This window comes from Ambystoma mexicanum, chromosome 6q, assembly GCF_040938575.1.
Source record: "Ambystoma mexicanum isolate Mex_15411 chromosome 6q, UKY_AmexF1_1, whole genome shotgun sequence".
NCBI classification, from domain to species: Eukaryota; Metazoa; Chordata; class Amphibia; order Caudata; family Ambystomatidae; genus Ambystoma; species Ambystoma mexicanum.
In genome coordinates this window covers 704358945-704379295 of record NC_090937.1, presented here as the reverse complement: position 1 = coordinate 704379295, position 20351 = coordinate 704358945, and the positions used below count along the sequence as shown (strand labels likewise).

At 46.6% G+C, this 20351-nt stretch overlaps 1 protein-coding gene across 6 annotated transcripts in view; it reads right to left on the bottom strand.

The window, feature by feature from the left end:
- Positions 1–20351, bottom strand: part of ANAPC10 (anaphase promoting complex subunit 10) — a 529205-nt gene that overhangs the window by 374580 nt on the left and 134274 nt on the right. For all 6 annotated transcript variants that reach the window (XR_011282252.1, XM_069631214.1, XM_069631218.1 and 3 more), the window contains one exon: positions 7715–7805. Coding sequence is in view for 5 of the 6 variants with exons in the window: in XM_069631214.1 (XP_069487315.1) it covers positions 7715–7805 (91 nt within the window). In the remaining variant the exon portion in view is untranslated. The remainder of the gene's footprint in view (positions 1–7714; positions 7806–20351) is intronic.

Here is a 20351-nt window from a genome sequence, read left to right as displayed (position 1 = left end):
AGCTCATGGGCAACAGGTTTGAATCCCGATCCTGCTCTAGAAACCACTTGCTGGTATTAAGCGCGTTATGAAAGAACTATTATAATATCTGTCCATTTTTAATAGCGGTCTCGGCTATTCCAGCTTTGGTGTACACTGTTCCTATTTCTTGTACTCCTTTTAGTGGGTCCGTATGCCCATTAGTTTCTTGTACGTTCTCACACTTCTGGTGGTTGTTCAGCCAGGACATGCACGGTTCGTACCTTTTTCAGCCAGTTTTCCCTGGGTTGGGCCTCCGTCCGGTTTCCGGCACACTTTCGTACGGTTGTCGACTTGACAGATAGAGTTCGATATGTTCACCGGCATCCTTGTGTTTGGCCATTTGCTTCCCTCTGGGGTCTCCTTGGCAATCACACTTTCCTTGTGGAACTTGGTGTTCCTGGCTACGCTCTCCTTCCTGGCCTAGGCGTCAGTTATCGGTCGTCCAGCCCACCACTGTTTGCCAGTGGTCATGCCACCAAGGAAGATGGTTCTCTTCCCGCCCTTGCTTTTGTCCTGACCAGAGCAGCTTGCTCGGTCAGGTTGCCCTTATGACCCAGTTTCCACTACACTTAATGCCTGGAAACGCATTTTTCACAGAACAAGGGGAAGACCCAAACTTCCACTGGCAAACACTGTGGGACTTTCCACACCCCTCTCCTACACGGGATGTCACTATTCATAGACGGTGGGGTATAAATGCATTGGCAACCTATCCCGGGGAGAAAAGTTCCTGACGTCCGAGGGGCTTAAGGCAAAACATGGAGACACACAAGTGGTGCTACTACAATGCGTGCTGCAATCCGGGCTAGGTGGGACTCGTACCATATTGAACCACCTGAAAATAAACTACTAGCTTATATTTCGAATTCCACTGCCTGTAGACATTTGCTTGCTACTCTATACAGAGAGATACAACTTGGGATACAAACATAGGGTGACCCCTCACGGGAAAATGGTCGAGGGAATTAAATCAAGAAATAAAATGATACAAAATGGGGAGATGTAGATTCACTGCGTCAGTCTCCATGAATGGTTGACAAAAATTAATTCAATATAAAATATTACATATGCTACATTATACGCCATATAGACTCAAGAAAATATCCCTCGACCATAATGGCCTGTGTCCAAGATGCGGAGCAACAGAGGCAGGATACCTGCACATGTTTTTCTCCTGCCCGAATCTATCACACTATTGGACGCAAATATACAGGGTAATGTCCAACATAATTGGAAGACACTTCGATGCCATCCGATGTCCACACTTTGGGAAATGGCAAGAGCCACTGGAAAACAGAACCAGAACGTTCTTGAATGTTTGTAATATAGTTGCAAAAAAAGATGTATACTCCTTGCAGCCCCCCCCCCTCCCCGTCTACACAAGAATCGTTGAAAGTCCTAACCTGGGTGAATGAAAATGAGGAATCATACTGACCCCGCGCACGTCCCGACCTAAAGACATTTGGGGAGAGTTTAGAATATATTTGGCTAAGGACTAAACGGTGAAATGTATATACTTAAGAATGAACTAATTACTTATCCTAACATCTGCATCTGTTCTATGATACTCACTGAGATAAAGTATGTTTGATTAATGCACTGGAAATATTTCTCTTTTTACTTTTTTGTTCTTACCTGGTGATTACTGATCTGAAAACATGAAATGTAAAAAAATAAACAAGTGTTGAGTGAATGAAAAAACAAATGAAAAACGAAGTTTCTGCTGTAAAGATAGCATCATGCTCAGGGATCCTTCACAGTTGGAAAAACGAACCTAGATCCAACTGCCAGTGAGACTTAATGCTAAAAACTAGAGTATGCGGTCAGCCTTTAAGCGTCAGTGTTCCATTTTCATTTTTACATGACATTTATTCTGGCTTTTTTCTGCGTTTGATACAGGGGACTTGTTTATTTTAAAGCAAACGTATCGTCCTTTGTGAAGGTTAATTGAAAATTATGATTGGATAAAATGTAAAAAATAAGCCAGGTAGCGTTTATTTGGCTTAAATGAAATTTCCCTCTTTTAAAGTGTGGCAGGATTCTGCGCATTCATGTACTAAGCTGAAACCCACCAAGATTGAATTTGTCCTCATTCGTCCACCCAACAAACAAACAACAACCTGTGCAAAAATGGCTGGCCAACAGGTGCCTGGAAATATTCACCCGAGGTGGTATATTCAACCAAATTCCTGGGCTTCACTGAGAACCATAGTATTTCCTTACAATAAAAAAACATAGCAAAAAAGGCGCACTCTTCGTGGTTACAAATCTCCACAGTCTACAAATTCAAACACTTAATTCCCCTGGATGGCTCCCCACACTGGTCCTAGCCCTCGGGATCTCATGAATTGACTGGGGAAACGCTCTCCTTGCTCTGCTTCCAGCTGCACACCTTGCCCCTTTCAAAGCAGCCCACCATGCCACAGCCCACCTCATTACAAGTGCCTGCAGATTCAACAGCATCTCTTCAACACTTCATGAGCTTCACTGGCTCCCCCTCCCCGGCAGGATTATATTAAAAATAGCATGTACCACCTAGAAGTCTTGAATGGAACACCAAAATACTTGGCGTCTGCACTCACACCTCTGGAGGCTGTTGCACCTCATGTAGCAAAACTATTGAACGGTTGGAGTCCAAGCTAGCCCGTAAAGAGAAGATGAGCAACAGCACTTCTCCCGTCACGTCCAGACTATCTGGAGAACAATCCAGTCAGAGGCTCGAAATACCACCAACATACCCCAGTGCTGCAAAAACACTACAAATTTAGCACTTTCAACAATACCTGCTGGGCAAATGCAAAGCCCTCTCTCCCATCACCAACAGTACTTCGGCTACTGTATAAAATGCCAGACCCAGTGCTGGCACATTCCGGTTGTAAAGTGCTGTGAAGAAAGGTTTTCACCATAACCAAAGTAAAATGGAGATATTAATTCCAAGGACATATGTAGGTCTGAAAAGAAACAGTGCACGTTCACCCATAGGACATTATATTATATAGATATACACATCCCTACAGATAAGGGGTGTATCGGTCACTTTTACTCCCTAGAATTAAGCAAATGCACCCGAGAAATTGAAATAGTGAGTAAAAATACTCCTAACAAAAAAATTGGAAACAGACACATGACCTTGTGCCCCTGCTTTCACTCACACAGCTCCATGGAAATAGTTGGACCAACAGTGCATGCAGTACCACAGGAAGAAATTGCTATTACTGCCTGATCGGAAAGAAGTAAACATGCATCTTTTAATGTGTATGAAAAACTGCGTGCAAAGAAATAATTATTACAAAAACATTTATTTTTACTCGTTTATAAAATACTCCATTGGGAATTTTTACTCACAAAAAAATCATTTTACCCCCAACTTAAAAAAATAGGGAACACGAAAATCTTATCTGGAGCACTGGATTTACATACACGCATCCCAAATTGGGATACAGATCAAGTGTTCGCCAAGTGACAGGGGCCGTAGCAAAAAAAAAAAAAATAATCATTGGCGGTGGTAGTCTGCTTCCTTGGGACAGTGCGTGGTCAGTGGTAAAATGGTTTATGGGGATCCTGTGGTGGATAATTACATGAAACCAAATAGGAACCAAGAAATAGGGCATCCTTGACTCAACTCTATTTAGCCTCTACACAAACGGGATATCAGAGAAACTTGCAGCAGAAACAAACGACTAATCGAAAACTGAAAGCATGCAAGTCACAACCCTGCTGTATGAAGAAGACTTGGTGCTTATAACCAGGATACTAAGAGCAATATGTTCACTTCTGGCCCTGACTGAAAAATATTGCAGTAGCAACAAACAAAATCTTACCAAAAACAAAGTAAGGCAAAAATAGATAATGGGAACAACCAGAAAAAAAAGCACAAGAGTAAAATCTAATTCAAGCATGACAACCACTGACCACCTGGAATTTAAACTTGAAAGGAGCACAGAACAAAGCCAACAGAGTGGCACCAGTTATCAACAGATTTGAAAGGACAGGGCTCCAAATTGGCCGCTCGAATAGTCAAAGCCACTGATGCTGAAATCGGCGATTTTAGAAGGTGCTGAAATGCTGGTTATTGAGAAACATGTAGCTAAAATAAAATCCCTTTAAAAGAAAACTCTGGAAGGAGCCATTCAATTCGCCTCAGGCTACCCAAATAGTAACCAGTTAAAGTCGGTGTCCGGTCATTTGGTCGAAAATAAATGGTCGGAAAAAAAAAGGTCGAATTTATTTATTTATATATTTTTTTTTTAGTTTTGGTTGCTTAAAAAATAATTTTTTAATAAAGAAAAAGGGGGGTTGGAGGGGGAACCCCCCCATAAAATAAAAAATTAAAAAATTAAAAAAATGCTACCTTTTTTTTCCGACCATTTTACATCGATCAAATGGTCATTCGACCATTTGGTTTTCGACCAAATGACTGGTAACCGGTAAAGTCGACATAGTCTTTATGTCAGTGATGGAAAGAGCTAGACCAGCACTGTTAAGCAGCATCCTGTGCAGTTCCCTTGGGGAACACTGCAAAAAGATTAAGACTACAGGAGCAGCAGTAAACCCAATTGGTAGCAGTCTGCACCACCCAGATTTACCTGGTAGCTGTGGCTGAGCAGTCAGACTTCTCTCAAGAAGAGTAGGGCAGTATGCAGAGTATACACAATAGGGTCTAAACACAGTAGAGCAAGCAAACACTGACCAGAGCTTTGTATAAAAAGTATATAATTATTTATTTTTAGGCAATACACTAGCACTCTCAATTAAAAGTAATCTAAAACACAGTCAGGTAAGTATAAACACCTCCCTTGATAACTATCAGACAAGTCAGGGTTGAAGCACAACTATTAGTTAAGACAGAAGTGAGCGCTTAACCTAGATGGCACTCCAATAGTTTAGGTTAAAAAGTGAGAGAAAAGGCAGAGCATAAAATAAAACAGTTCCCAACACTTTTAAGAGTTCAGAGCAAGGGGAGAAAGGCAGGTTATACTGTAGAGCCAAAGTTCATAGGCCATGCCCACTTTAAAAGGAGCAAAGCAATATGTGCCCAGGATCACACGGTTTAAAGTGCACTGAAAGTCTTTGCAGAGTGTTCAAAAGAGGTTGGGGCGAGTCAAAAGATATAGGTAGAAGGCCTGGAGCCAACCCAGTTTAGAAGCCAAGGATTTAAGGGTCACCTTTAGCAATCTGTAGAAAGGGAGGCCAGGCAGGACACAGTACCTTAAAGAGAAAGGAAGCTCCAGCGGGGGCAGTCGTTCCTGGAAGTGGTTGAGGTTCATGGTTCCGACCAGGGGAAGAGAAGATCTCGAAGAGGAAACGTGGAGTCGTTGCACTGCACAGGGATGAAACCAGCCGCAGAGTTCCCGATTACAAGGTGCGGTCCTTTTATTCGGGGGCAAAAGTGGTGAGCTTGGCTATCCGGCCGCCGGGGTGCTTGGCACAGGCGATTCGACCAAGTGATGTCTTCAGAAGGCGAAAAGGGCGAACTGGTTGATCCCACCAGCTCAGGGGGAGAAGACTCTCCAGCAGAAGATCTTCCCTTGTCGTTGGAAAAGTGGTGAGTTTGTGGCAGCAGGGCTTCACCGGTGGTGTCGTCGGTTGCAGGTGGCTCAGCTTCTTCCCCTCTTCCGATTCTTAGATCCTGTGGCGACTTCTGAAGTTCCAGTCCCAAAGGCCCTGCTTTTATGCAGAAAAACCCCCATCCATCAGCCTAGCTGTCAATCACACATGCTAAGTGGTGAGCCGGGCAGCTCACCACTGGGCCAATCAGAGTAGAGTGCGACTTGGGTTGCTAAGGCAATGCAGTCCAGGGTGCCAATTCCCTCCTCCACCCTTCCTGTGGAACCCAGGCAGAGTGGCACCATTTGGAGGGCTTCTGTGGAGAAGCCTGCCAAAAAGTGGAACAAAGGGCTCGACCTTGGTCAGAGTTACAGAGACGGACACAAACGCCATTTTAGAATCGAGTTCTGGCAAAAAGACCAAACCGGTGATTTAATATTAAATAAATAAACCGGCGGTATCTTTAACATTGCACCAAAAAGTGGTGCGTTTAAAATCAATGGGAAAATCCCATAGAGAATATTTCGGAGTAATATTTCGCGTGGTAACCACTGCCACCAGCCAGAAACTCGACGAGGGGGGACGGGACAGTGCCCCCTCGAAAACAGACCCAGGGGCAATCGAATTACCCCTTACCAGTACTTCCACAATATGATGTTTTGTACTGGTTCTGTGCACAATTTTGGACTAGTAGGCCAATGGGGACTTTACATGCCCTGGGAGACAGTAGTCAGTCCCACGGTATGAGGTCTATGTTTGGGGGTCACTGTGACACCCCTGTGGTACTGCACTGAGGGTGCAGTGTACCACACATACAGAAAAACAGGATACCCTATGGAGTAAAAAGAAACCCCATAGCCCATAAGCACATAACAAGTCAAGGACATACCTCAAATCATGTCTAAGAGTGGGAGTAAAAGAGTCTCACTCTTAGCAGGAGAAAAAAACAAATCCCAAAAATCCAGCAAAGCTGCTGGGGGACTCACTTGGTTTGGGAAATTAGCCTTATCAGAGAATTCTCCCTAACAAGCACCAATCGGGTTCTTCATCAGAATTTACTTAATAAACGAACTTTGATCAACAATGCAAACGAGTTACTCGCAGATTGAGAAGAATGCCTCTCCCATCTACCCCAAACAGAAAATCATGCACTAGTCATAAGCTTTGCAGCAACACCCTGCCACTCACTGTGGCAGTATCAATGCCGATGTGTTCAATTACAAAAAATTAAAAAAATGTAGCTGTATGCTTGGATCGTATGTCAAAAGGCACGAAGAGGTGTTGGCCAGCTTCCAGTGCAAAATGAGAATTCAGTTCAAGAGTCACACTCTAATCGTTAAACATGTATTACGATGTCTCTGCCTACCTTAAATCAAATATTTAAACTGGACATTCACAATAGGAAACTCGGATCCAGAGGCAAAAAGCTGCCAAGAAAACCCACCTACAGATTAATCAGGAAAGGAGAACAGACAGTTTGGGATAAATTGCCAATAGATTTTTCTCATCCAACTAATTATTTTTGGAAGCTACTTTAAACCCATGCTCACTTTGAATACTCTGGTTTCTTATCAATTCTTTTTATACAGCCAGGGATGGTTTCTGGATTGTCATTAAACAATCCCTACAGACAATTGGGTTTGTTTTGGTGCTGTATAAATATCGAGACACACACTGTTGCTTATTGTCTCATAGTGTGCAAGGGCCAGGTCAGAGTCCAGATGAAACCAAACCAATGCATATTAAAACAATAAATCCAAAATGTTAACATATAGGACTGTTAAGATGAGAACTGAATGGGGGATGGATTACTAATAGAAAAGGGCTGCAAGGTTCTCAATTTGCAGCAGGCTGGTTATAGGACAAACTGATCATTCCAACTTTGGAGGTTAATCTGTAAAACTCTTATCAATTGCACATTTGAGGATATTTTACTTGGCCTCATGATTGAGTCACTATCCATACGTGGGTAAAACCGACAGGGTAAATGTGTAATTTTCCAATTCATGGGAGTGAAAGAATCCAGTTAGAAATCTCCACAACAGAAGAAAAAAGGTAAACAACAAAAGTGAAAAATAGAAGTACAAAAATGCAATGCAAGAACATGTTCGCATGATTCCAACGTAACTAATACAGCAATGAATACCTGAATTGAATGTTAACTAGATGTGGTTGTGAACCATCCGACTGCCAGTAGGTTTCCAAATTATCATCTCGCAATTGGTCCACACCAAATCCTAGTGATGAAAGAAAGGTTAAAGCATGATTGCAACTTCTGTCCAAAATTCACATGCACAAGTATTTAAATATTCCAAGTTATTATTTAGGCACCTTAATAATAGAAATATATTTGTGCCAGGAGGGACACCAGGCAACACACGCCAGCATCAGCTTTCTCTGAAAACCACATATTGCATCAAACACATTGACTTGCAGACAGACACACTGTAGTGTGAGAAACCTGAAGGTGTAGTCCCCGGGGATCGGTCATCCAGGTGGCCAGGACACGGCCATCACTTTTAGATCCAGTTCCTGGGGGTGGACCAGTGCGGGAGGATCACCTGGATGAGGGGTCTTCGCAGAGTGGGACACCAGATGGTGAGACGTAGTATCCCCTTCCCTGTAACACCTTTTGTACTTAGGAACTCAACCCCTGCCCACCCTCTCCAAACACAAACACGTTCTCACGGACAGCTCACCGTGAGCGAAAATGGACGAACCTCAGAGCCGTACAACGGACATGTCCCAATACAAAGGTCAGGCAATTACTGATTACATGCACACACATGACTTCCATCACACCTCCCCACACGGATAAAAGGTGGGGCACGAAAGCACACTCTGAGCAAGGCAAATCACACAAGGAAGCAGCGATTCCAAGATGGCAGTTTAATACAAGGAGAAAGATGGCGAGACCAGGAAGGTTTGCAAGGCGGGAAGTGCCCTTGACATTTTCAGACCTTTACTTTTTCGTGAAACTTGGAAAATAAGAAACCCAAGACGTGGGACTAAAGCTGAATAAAGCTGCATTGTGCGTCAGAGGTAGCCGGTGCTCTCCCGCGTCGTTAACCAAGGCAGGGAGGAGCGGTTGCCGCTATGGTACTGTCCTTGGCTCCAACAACAAAGCAGCGCCAGAAAAGACAGCAAAGCTGGTTAGTCAGAGAGACGGATACCAGACCAGCCTGTGTTAAAGAACAGTGTGTGAAACGTGTGTGAAATGTATGTGATGAGCGACGCAAACAGAATTAAAAACCAGTGGAGTGACTGAACATTGGAGGCCAAGAAAGATACCGTAGACAGAGTGGTCCGGTGCCACGTGGGTTCTCATTCGAAGGTCTCTGTTAGGTATCCAACTGGGTGCTAACTGTGAAAAGGGAATTTTGGGATCAAAGTGGCCCTGCAATTGGTCAAGCTAAACCCTGTGCTCATTCGAAAGTCTTCAATAGTTTAATGCGAACTGAAATTTGTCTGACCCAGGCTGAGGGAGATAATTGTGTAAGAAGGATCTGAGCCCATCTGGGGTGAACCGTTAGTCACCCAAGAAGGAATATTCTCTGAACACTGTAAAAGGGGGGATCTGAGCCCAGCTGAGGGGGATCCAGGGTGAATCACCTGAATTGAGTATGTATAAGAGGAAAGGAACTTTGTGTTTTGTTTTGGTACATCAGGCACTCTGAATCAAGACACTTTGGTAAGTAAAGAGACTTGGGCACAGAAGGCCCCGATGCTGGTAAAGGAATTGTATCCTCGTGCCGAAGAAGCCATAGTGTGTACTTTGCTCGAGTGCACCGCCTTGTCCCATGCTGAAAAAGTGGGGAAGGGAGGCCAACGGTCTGAACATCCCGACATATTTTGTGAACACTTCTTACTTTTTCATGAACACTACCCCCACACTATTTGTATTTAGCGTTAAGGATTGGCAATAGTTTTTGTTAGTATATGCCCTTTTATTTTGAAGAGACTTCACTAGGACTGCATTATTATTTGATGGTCGTAGCTTGCTCCCATCTGTAGATAGGTGTTTATCACGCTCTTGTTGAAGTTCAATAAACACCCTTGAACTGTGGTCACTTGTGTCTGTCTTACTGTTGATACAATGCCCTCCTTACAGTAGGCAATAAGGTGCTGCAGGTTCATGAGTTCATAAGGCTGTAACCTTACATTTCTTGACAAGGCCAGTCAAGGGCAAGGCAGAACAGCTTCTGCAATAGATCATCTAGCTTCACACACCACCAAATAAAAGATCACCTTCATTATTTATTTGTTCTCATTATTTTAGCATAAGTGCTACAAGTCGCTTTTAAGCATATGTGCCATATGGCCACTAGAGTAGGGACGTGACAAAGGGTGCAAGAGTTGCTTCTGAAAAGGGCAGGCAGGTCTTTCTAAAATAGTGTACAGAAGGTTGAACACGTAGCCTGATGGAAAGGATTTTCACAACTTAGTTTAGACGAAGAAGAAGTTACTTACCAACTGGTAACGTTCTTTCAATTGGATGTTCGAGGAAAGGAAAAGGAGGAAGTGGATTCAAGGAATCGGGGAAAACAGGACTAGGAAGAAAGTTCCAGACAAACTTCGGCAACACACATCAGACAGCTCCGAGCGTCAGCGTTGAGACGCGCAGAGCCGCGGGGTGTGTCTGCTTTGTAGACTGTTGAACGTAGCGCGTAATGACTGGCAAGCTGCGTTCTGCACCAAACGGCCATGTTGGAAGGATCACAGAATTCAGTCCTCTATGGGTCAGGGAGCACGAAGTACAGAATGGGCGCAGGAGGCGGTTCATGACAGTATGCCTCTTCCGAAACTCAGCTCCTCCGGGTTTGCCTGGATGGATGAGATGGTATCTTCGTATCAGCCGGGGGGCATTCATGTTTGACACAGGTTGCCAGGTGCGCCCACTGGGAGGATACCCTTTCCACTCGACCAAATACTGTAGTTGACCACGTCAGTATCTCGAGTCACAAATTCTGGAGAATTCATATTCGAGTTGGTCGTTGATAATCACTGGGGTGGATCTTGGAGCAGTTCGAGAGGGCTGAACATATGGTTTTAACAAAGAAGTGGGGAAGACTGGATGAATCCTTTTCCATGACTCTGTTAGTCGGAGTCGAAAGGCCACTGGATTAACAATTTCCTTTATGGAAAAGGGTCCGTAATACGTGGGAGCCAATTTATTTGGTCGTAGGTCCCGAGGAAGGAGTTTTGAGGATAACCAGACCTTATCGCCAATTGAATAGGAAGGCCCAGGCCTTCTTTTGGAGTCTGCATATTGTTTTACGTCTCTTCGGGCCTTTTCTACGTGTTCCTTGGCTTCTTTGTGCACATCGATTAGTGTTTCAATCCAGGAATCAACCGCCGGAACTGGGGTAGGATGTGGGAGAACAGATGGTAGAACTGAAGGATGAAATCCTTGACTACAGAAGAAAGGACTGGTCTTGATAGCAGAATGATCCCAATTGTTGTATGCAAACTCGCCACAGGTATTAAGAGTGACCAATCATCCTGGACTTTGGTGGCGAAACAACGAAGATACTGTTCTAGGGTTTGGTTTACTTGTTCGGTAGCACCATTGGTCTGTGGGCGATAACCCGAAGACAATGCATGTTGAATTCCCAATATACGACACAGCTGTTTCCAGAACTGGGATATATATTGGGGTCCTCTGTCAGAAATGATTTTGGAAGGTAATCCATGAAGCCGGAATATGTGTTCTAGAAAAATCCCAGCGAGTTCAGATGAGGATGGTAGTTTGTATAGAGGCGTAAAATGAGCCATAAGTGTGAACAAATCAATGCTAACCATTATAGTCATGTAGCCTCTGGAAGAAGGTAGTTCTACAATAAAGTCTGTGGCAATGATTTCCCAGGGTCTAGTTGGTAGTGCTGGTTGGTGTAGGAGTCCTGCTGGTCTTTTATTGTCATGTTTGTTCTGATTACAAACTGCACAAGTCTGGACATGGATCTTGATGTTATCCTTCATCCTTGGCCACCAAAACTGTCTTTGTATAAGATGGAGGGTGTTGGTTATGCCACGGAGTCCTGAATGAAGAGCATCATGGCATAGGCTTGTGATCTTTTGTCTTAGTCCAGGAGTAGGGATGACAAGTCGATTGTCCTTGAAGAGATATCCCTCTTTGGATTTGAGATTCAACCAACTGTTCTTCTTAAACTCCTTCCAGGGTTCAGAAGACTGAGTTTGGGCTCACATATCCTCTAGGAGAGTGAATGCTTGTGCAACAAATATTGAGTTGGGAAACATCTTAGGAAAGGTCCGGTCCTCAAGGGTTTCGTAATCAGGACGTCTGGATAAGGCATCGGCAATAATGTCAGGTGTCCCAGGAAAATGATGGATTTGAAATTGGTATTGGGCAAAAAAGAAGGCCCAACGGGCTTGGCGACTGTTTCAACATTCCAGGGATTGTAGGACTTGAAGATTCCGATGGTCCGTGCGGACTTGTCATCTCCTTCTGGGAGCCAAGCACCTGGTACGCCATTCAGTGAAGGCTTGACGAATGGCTAACAATTCCTTCTCCCGGACGGAATAATGAGTTTCACTGGGAGTCAAGGTGCGGGAGAGATAGGCGATGGGGTGTTCTAACTTGTCGCCAAGTTCCTGTTTCAGGACTGCCCTGATGGCGTAGTTGGAGGAATCAGTTTCAACAAGAAAATGTCAGTCAGTGTCGGGTTGAGCTAGGATGGGAGCTTGTGTGAACTCCGACTTCAACCGTTGAAATGCAGAATCTTGAGCTGAGGTCCACTGAAAGGGAGCATCTTTCTTTAATAGTGTGACGATGGGATGCACAATCTCAGAGAACACGGGTATACATTTCCTGTAGAAATTAGCAAGCCCCAGGAAGGATTGGCTTTGTTTTACAGTGGTTGGAACAGGCCAAGATAGAATGGAGTCAACCTTGGAAGAATCCATCCCCATCCCCTTTGGGCTAAGAAAGAATCCGAGATAGTGAACAGTTGATACATGGAAAAGACATTTCACAGGTTTGGCCAGGAGCTTGTGTTCTCGTAAACGTTGTAAGACTGCCCTTACGTGCTCTTTGTGTTTCAGATGGTCCTTGGAGTAGATAAGCTAAGTAAACAATGATGAAGAGGAACAACATATCAGAAAAGCCCAATCCATGAAACGTTGGAAAATTGAAGGGGCATTAGCAAGTCTAAAGGGCATGACCAATTATTCAAAATGGTCGAAGGGTGTTCAAAAGGCTGTTTTCCATTCATCTCCTTTTATACTAATAAGATGGTAGGCACCCCTGAGATCAAGTTTTGTGAAGATGACTACACCTCTCACTGCTTCCAGGATATCCGAGATGAGGGGCAATGGGTAACGATCTTTGAGGGTGCATTGGTTAAGGCCACGGTAATCCAAACACGGCCTGAGCTCCTTGGAATCCTTCTTAGGAACAAAGAAAAGGGAAGCGCCCGCTGGGGACTTGGATGGTCGAATAGTTCCACTTTCCAAGTTGGTGTCCAGGTATTCCCGGAGGACCCTTTTTTTTCTGGTTCTGACAAAATAAACATTCTGCCGAAAGGGATCACGGCTGAAGGTTCAGTGGGCTGTGGGGTGGCAGAGCTTGAACAATTGCTGTTGAGAATACATCTGCGTAAGCCTGGTAGGCCCTGGGAATCCGGATAATGTTAGAGAAAGTGACTGGAATTTGCTGAGTTTGAGAGTCTTCAGAGGAACTTGGTAAAGTGATTGGGGACATACAATGCTCTGAACCAAGAAATAAGGAGCCTGCTGCCCAGTTGATATAGGGGTTATGCTTCTGTAACCAGGGCATGCCTAGACCCATAGGATAGTGAGCAGATCTTATGATATCAAATTTAATCCTTTCTTGGTGGTGATTTATAGAAAGAAGAATCTCTTTGGTTTGAAGGGTTATGGGTCCTGAAGATAAAGGTCCCCCATCAATAGCTTCAACAGTTTGCATAGTTGTTACGCTCACCTGGATTCCACAGGGGCGTCAAACGAAACTGGACTGATGCGGTCTCCAACAGTGTGACTCGTAGCGAAGTGATGATCGACTGCACTTGTCCACTCAGTTTCGTCTGCCTGGCCCGCAGGAATATTTTCCTAAAAGCAGTAAAGGGGATTAGCCACCCGTTGTATAGAGGTTACACTAACACTATTTTCCCTGAAAACTTCCAGTATTTCCCTTCATAAAGTCTAATCTTATTGTTTGAAAGGATGAACTCTCCATCCTGCGTGGAGTGCAGGGGCACGTAGAAGTTCAGTTACTTCACTGATCCGAAGTTATTTGGCAGAGTTCGAGACAACAATGACTCTGAGGTAAGTAGTGTGTATACCGAATGTATAGTTCTTTTAGAGTTCAAATGTCCGTTAATTCACTCTTGCCCCTTTCATACCTTTTCCCTTGCAGCGTGATCCAAGGAGTGATTTCGTCTCGATGGATGAAGGTAGCGCTTAGGTAAGAGTCAGTTTGTACCAAGCACTGTCTAGCTAGTAATATTGTTCCAAATGTAATTAACCAATAGTTCTTTATCTTCTTTACAGGTGCGGCGCCTTGCTGAAAATGTCTCACGTAGGATGGTGACCAGCGCTGCCTCGAGCGGTAAAATTCTGAGTAAGTATCTTGCGGTAAGTAAAAGAATGTCTTTGGCGGAACCCCGCTCACCTTTTGTTTGTTCTCGTCTTTTCAGATGCTGATGTTTCGGGCGGAGATTCAACTGGTACTGCGCCGGGTCGTGGAGCTGCTCCGAAGACAGGCGAGTATGGCGCGGCGCTGCAGCTGGCAATGCGACGTGGTTTATTTTAATGTCTTTTTCCTTTATCCACAGGTGCGGCTGCTCCAGGAAAAGATGACCAAATGGAAATCTTGTTCTAACCTTCTCTTCTTCTTTCCTTTTCTCTAGGATCAGCTCGGACACAAGACGGGTGTGGCTGTAGACTGGATACTGGACTGCAGACACGGTGGGCGTTACGCTGCTAAGATGCAGAATAACACGAAGCGTGTGCTGCTCTTCGGGCGTGGTTTAAATAGCATCAAAAAAGTAGTTCCCCAGGTAAGAAGTTCCAGTAACACACCCAAGCAGCAAAAAATAGTTCCTAAAGGAAAGTAGTCCCTTCATGGCCTCATGATGGCCTGTACATGAGTTCTTTGCAGGATGACCTGCATAGTTTAAAGTTGGCAATATGAGCCTGGCACCTACGGCACCAGGACTGAACCCATATAGCCCCTAGGCGGGGTTTTGGGAATTCCTGTGTCTTCTTGGGTGCCTGTTCCCTGGACAGATGGACCTGTTCCGGATGTCTGGGGACAGGCATCGTGACAATAGCCTCTCATGTTTCGTGGGGGATGTTGTGACTAGTGACCCAATCATGATCTATGAATATGCCTATGGCTCCGCAATCCACTAGTGCCAAGATAGGAGAGTTCAAGGAAGGAATTGATGAGGAGCAGACACCTTTCTCCCGAAACTGTGCCCCATCTAGTATCCGGAGCTGGCGTTTCCCGAACGCCGTGATGGAGCGATAGGGCACTCTCTCACAAGGTGTTTATCGGAGGCGCAGTACATGAAGTCCAGTGTGAATCCGGCGCATCCTTCTTGTGGAGTAATGGGTCCACGGAAGGCCCCCAGTTGCATGGGTTCAGGTTCCAGGGTAGGAGAAGCTGCAGGCTCTGGTCTGTATGAATGGTCTGTGGCAGCCTTTTGAGATGTTGATTTAGACTTTCTTTTCTCTGCCTTTCTTTCTTATATACGAAAGTCAATTTGTAGAGAGAAGTCCATGAGGGCCTGGAAGGAGCTTGGGCGAGCTACCCTGGCTAGCTCGTCCTTTATTTCTTCATTTAGGCCTCTTCGAAAGAGGGTGAAGCCGGCTTCTTGGGACCAATCAGCCTCTTTTACAAGTTGTTTAAAGCAGGTCACATAGTTAAGCATATTCTGGGATCCTTGTTGAAATTCAAGTAGTTGTTCCCGAGTGCTGTAAACGAGCTCTGAGCGGTCAAACATGGCTTTTAGGGCTTCCACAAATCCATCATAATCATCTAGGAGGGTGTTGCCCCGAATTGACTAGGGGGGTTGCCCAGGTTAAGGCGTTACCGGTGAGGTGTGAGATCATAAACCCCACCTTGGCTCTTGGGGTGGAAAAGTAGTAGGGCTTGAAGGTGAAATGCACCAAACATGAGTCAAGGAAGGCATAAAGGTTCTTTGTAGAGCATCATATTTGTCTTTCACTCCTCCCAATAAGACACTTGCTTTTAGTAGCAGAGTCACGAGACAAGACTAGCTGCTTTAAAGTGGCATTCTCTGCCTTCAGATTCTGGACTTCAGTGGATAATTCCTGCATACCTCGCATGAGGTCTTGAACCGCGGCTTCCATCTCTGTATTCGTATAGTTTTTTTTTTTTTTTTTTTTTTTTTTAGGCGTCTCATTGCTTGCGACCTTCTTTGATGATTTCTTACGCACGGTCCGGGATTTGTAGAGACTCGTGTGCTGGTCGTCTGGTTCCAGCGTGGGGATAGCGGTCCTACTCCAGGAGGCGGATGTCCAGTACCAGGAATCAGGAAGGAGACTAAGTCCGAGCTCAGAGGCACGGAACGCCGTGACTCTAGCGTAGGCGGGGATCCCGGAAGAATCGTAAGGTAGGTTCGAGGAAAGGAAAAGGAGGAAGTGGATTCAAGCAATCGGGGAAAACAGGACTAGGAAGGAAGTTCCGGACGAACTTCGGCAACACACGTCAGATAGCTCCGAGCGGTAGCGTTGAGACGCGAAGAGACACAGGGGTGTGTCTGCTTTGTAGAATGTTGAACGTAGCGCGTAAAGACATGCAAGCTGCATTCTGCACCAAACGGCCATGTTGGAAGGATCACAGAATTCAGTCCTCTATGGGTCAGGGACCACAAAGTCCAGAATGGGCGCAGGCGGCGGTTCATTACACCTAGGACGAAAAGGCAGAGGTTGACGCACAGCTGCGCTTAAATATTTTGCCGCAGCTTTTGAGGTCTGCAACCTCTCAAGGCTCTCGTCTGTCTTGCTCCCAAACAAATGCACGCCATTAAAGGGCATGTTCAAAAGACGGGCTTGCACATCCGGAGCAAAACCAGACTTCCACAACCACGCAAATCTGCGTATAACGGTGCTAGCAGCCATGGACCAGCTAACACTGTCGGCCGTGTCCAAACCCGACTGAAGTGATTCACACATGGCATCCTTCCCATCTTGCACGAGAACAAGGAACCCAGCCCCCGGAAAGCCAGACCAGGCCCAGCAACCCCGGAAGCAGGCATCATGCCACTTGAAGCATGCCCCAAAACCCCAGTTAGGGGCTCTTTGGCTACAGTCCGGGCGCCTATTGCGCCAGGCTCATTACAGAAATCTTACCTGTTGCAGACCATGCTGCATACCTAATGATGCAGACCATGCTGCACGAAGCCACAAGCCAAATGAGGCTTAAAGGGACTACTTTACCTCAGGGACTCCTTTTCTCTCGGGTGGGGCTGTGGAAGAATACTTACCTGGGACTTCTTCCAAGGCTATTTAAGCCACACCCGGACAGCCACACGTGCTTCGCGTTATTCTGCTTGCTGCAGCGTAACGCTCACCGTGTCTTCAGCAGCTCCAGTCTTCAGCCACGCCCGCTTCAGCCCTGGAACAAGAAAAGGAGAAGAAGAGGTCAGAACAAAACCCTTACCTGAATCCTTGATCCAGCACATCGTCGATCTGGAAGAGAGAAGCCTTCTCAGGTGCATTGCCACACACCTTGCAGAGCCGTGCTGAACTCACCAACCGAGGCTGCATTCCTTTACTCCATCGCAAATCCAGAATCTCCAGGCCATTCTTCAACACCTGGGGGACACAAGAACAGATAGGTGAGCAAGGGCAATACAAATCACCCCCAAAGACTTACCTGATTACCACAGGGGGGTACTCACCTCATCTCGGGTCGGCGCAGTCAATTCCGCATCACCGCTGCACCCCGGCCCCTAAGGGGAAAAAACAAGGACAATACAACCTAACCCCAAAGACTTACCTGATTTACCACAGGGGGGTACTCACCTCATTTCGGGTCAGCGCAGTTAATTCTGCATCATCGCTGTACCCCGGCCCCAAAGGGGAGAACCACAATAGACTTACCAGGATCTTACCAATTGCCACTTGGAACTCTTCTGCTGGTTTAAATCCGCAACCTGCAAGGAATCTGGCAGAGTGAAGATCAGACTTTTGAACTCTTACGAACAATTGGACTTTAGAGTCAATACTGGAACTCACCAATTCCTCCACGCCAGTGAAGTAACTGGTCATCTACGAGCCCCTGCGCTCGACGCAGGATGCAGAGCTCATCTTTCAAAATCTTCAGGTGAGATTAAGAGGGAACTTCAGGAGTGTTCTGTGGGCAGACAAGGGGAGTGGGAAGGCGGGTTAACGCTCAGATTACGGGAGGTTAATTCCCTTTCTCCATTGCAGAAAGATATTCGTACAAGTCCAACAAACGAAGCTAAGTGGGTCTGTCCAGTCTGTCATCTCGGCTCTACGTGTTACTCTGGTGGAAGCAACAGCGGGCCAGTCCAAATCGACGCCCCCGTGGGAATCAGGTGCGCGTAACACTCAGTGACGATAATTCTGGACTGCAAAGAGATGATGAAGAACTGTGGCCCAGCAAGGGCGTCGAGTCGTCGGCGTCTCTATGGTCTTTAGGTGGCAGGAAACCCACCGGTAATGCTCCTCGGCACGTCGACGGTCAGGACTTCTCCAGCGGGAAACAAGCGGGTGACGATGCAGACGAGAGCGTCCGATGATCAATTGAAGTTCTTAGGCAAACGGGAGCACGGCGGCTCCAGTCGGCGGTCGTCGACAGTGGCGGACAACAGTCCGGGTGCTTCTCTTTGAGATTCCGCGGCAGTCCCCATCTCGGGTCGGCAGCCTGTCGTAGGTCTGTCTACCAGGGAGCTTTGGCAAAGATCAGCTGTGCACGATGGTCCATCATAGCTCGGGAAGAGGGCGCCTTACTAGGTCCTCTCTGGGTCAATCCTTGGAGGCACAGCAGCTTTCAGATTGTGAAGGAGAGAAACAGCAATTCTTCTCGTCCAGCAGGGCTTCAAGGTCAAGCGTCAGTTACTCCAGTTACTCGTCGTAGTGGACTTCAGCTTCTGAACACGATTCCTAGCAGTGAGAGGTCCCCAGATATACTGCTGATCTCCCATTCATTCCGCTGGGTCACACTCAAGCATCCAATCACGACTAAGGGCATGCAGGCAGGCAATCAGGCACACGAGGTATTCAGGCCATTCACTTCTCTCCAGACACTCACAACAAGTTATGTGTATTGGGACAAGTACCGAGCCATTCAACACTCCAAGCTGCATGCATACTGGTTTCGGGCAGGGCTGTCTCAGTCATTGTGTCAACCACCAGATACTAGACATCCACAACACAGAATGCATATTCGTCACACACTATTCACCTGGGTCCCACCCACAGGAGGTACCCACAACATACATCACCGGGAAGGCTCCAGCTAGTCTGGCCGGGCCTTCACAACACCACCATATATGGCATTTCCACCCAACAGCCAGTCAGGGGGAAGGGACAGAGTCAGGGCTTCCCAGGACTTTGGGAAAACAAGGTAATGGGTAAATAGAAAGCAAGAGGCCACCAGGGCCATCTTGTTTTCCATCCGGAATCAACTGATCCCAATGGCAGGGCCGGGGTATCCCAAAATGGAGGATACTCTGCGCACCTGTCAAATTCAGCATGGAGCTGCCACCAGCCCATACCCTGCTCTGCGGGCCACCCACGGGTGCCCAAAAACATACACGAGAGGCACAGGGTTGTACCCCCACCCATGGGTGCCATAAGGGTATCCCACGGGTCCGTTCACCAAACCAAAAGAAAGAGAGCTACACCGCCAGGAGTCCCACATGAACTCCTGCGCGGAAAACCAGACAGAACACACAGTAAAAAGCAGTAAAGGGCAAGGATACCCGAGGCCCTGTCCCTCCGATGCATTTCCAGCATCACAGCAGCCTTCCTTGGAGGATCCACCGTACCAGGGACCTCCAACAGCAAATACTGGCCAAAAAGCCTCTAGGGCACCGATGGCTTCGGCATCGAGAGCGCTGACTGCTTTGCCGTCGACAATTGTGCCGATGGCGCTGACAGCTCGAACGAAGGCAAAGCTTTGATGTCCGTATCCGACGGACACAGCGCCGACCTCCAGCCCTTAGCAGGTTTCTGCAGTCTTGCTGGGGACGAGGACCAAGACCTGGAACCACATCTCTTGCGACCATCCCGAGTCTTGCCCGAACGGGACGAAAGTTTACGATGAGGAACGCGCGAGGACCCAAGCCACGGATCAAAACCGTTCCCTGCCGGCTTCTTTAGAAGGCACGGACGGAACTGTGCCCTGCGATTGGAAAATCGCCAACATCTGCTCCCTGAAGGCAGCCCATTCCTCTGGAATGGAGGACTTTGTTGGACAAGCTACTTTCCTCGCAGCTCCATACTCCGAGGACGACGGGGAAGGCAACCGGTGACGGTGCTTCCTAGAATGCAGAGACGAGGAGGACGAATGGTGGGAACCACTCCGGGACCGAGACCCCCGGGACTCCTTCCGACGCAGAGAATCACCCCTCGAGTCGTCGGTGGACATACCTTTGGGCTTCGATGTACGGAACTTATTGGGTTTAGAACCCCTACCTACCTGAAGCTTTCCTTACGCTCCGGCAAGGCCTTAGCAGTCAGCGGCTGGCATTTGGAACAATCGTCGGTGTCGTGACTCTCGCCCAAGCACCACAAACAAACGAGAT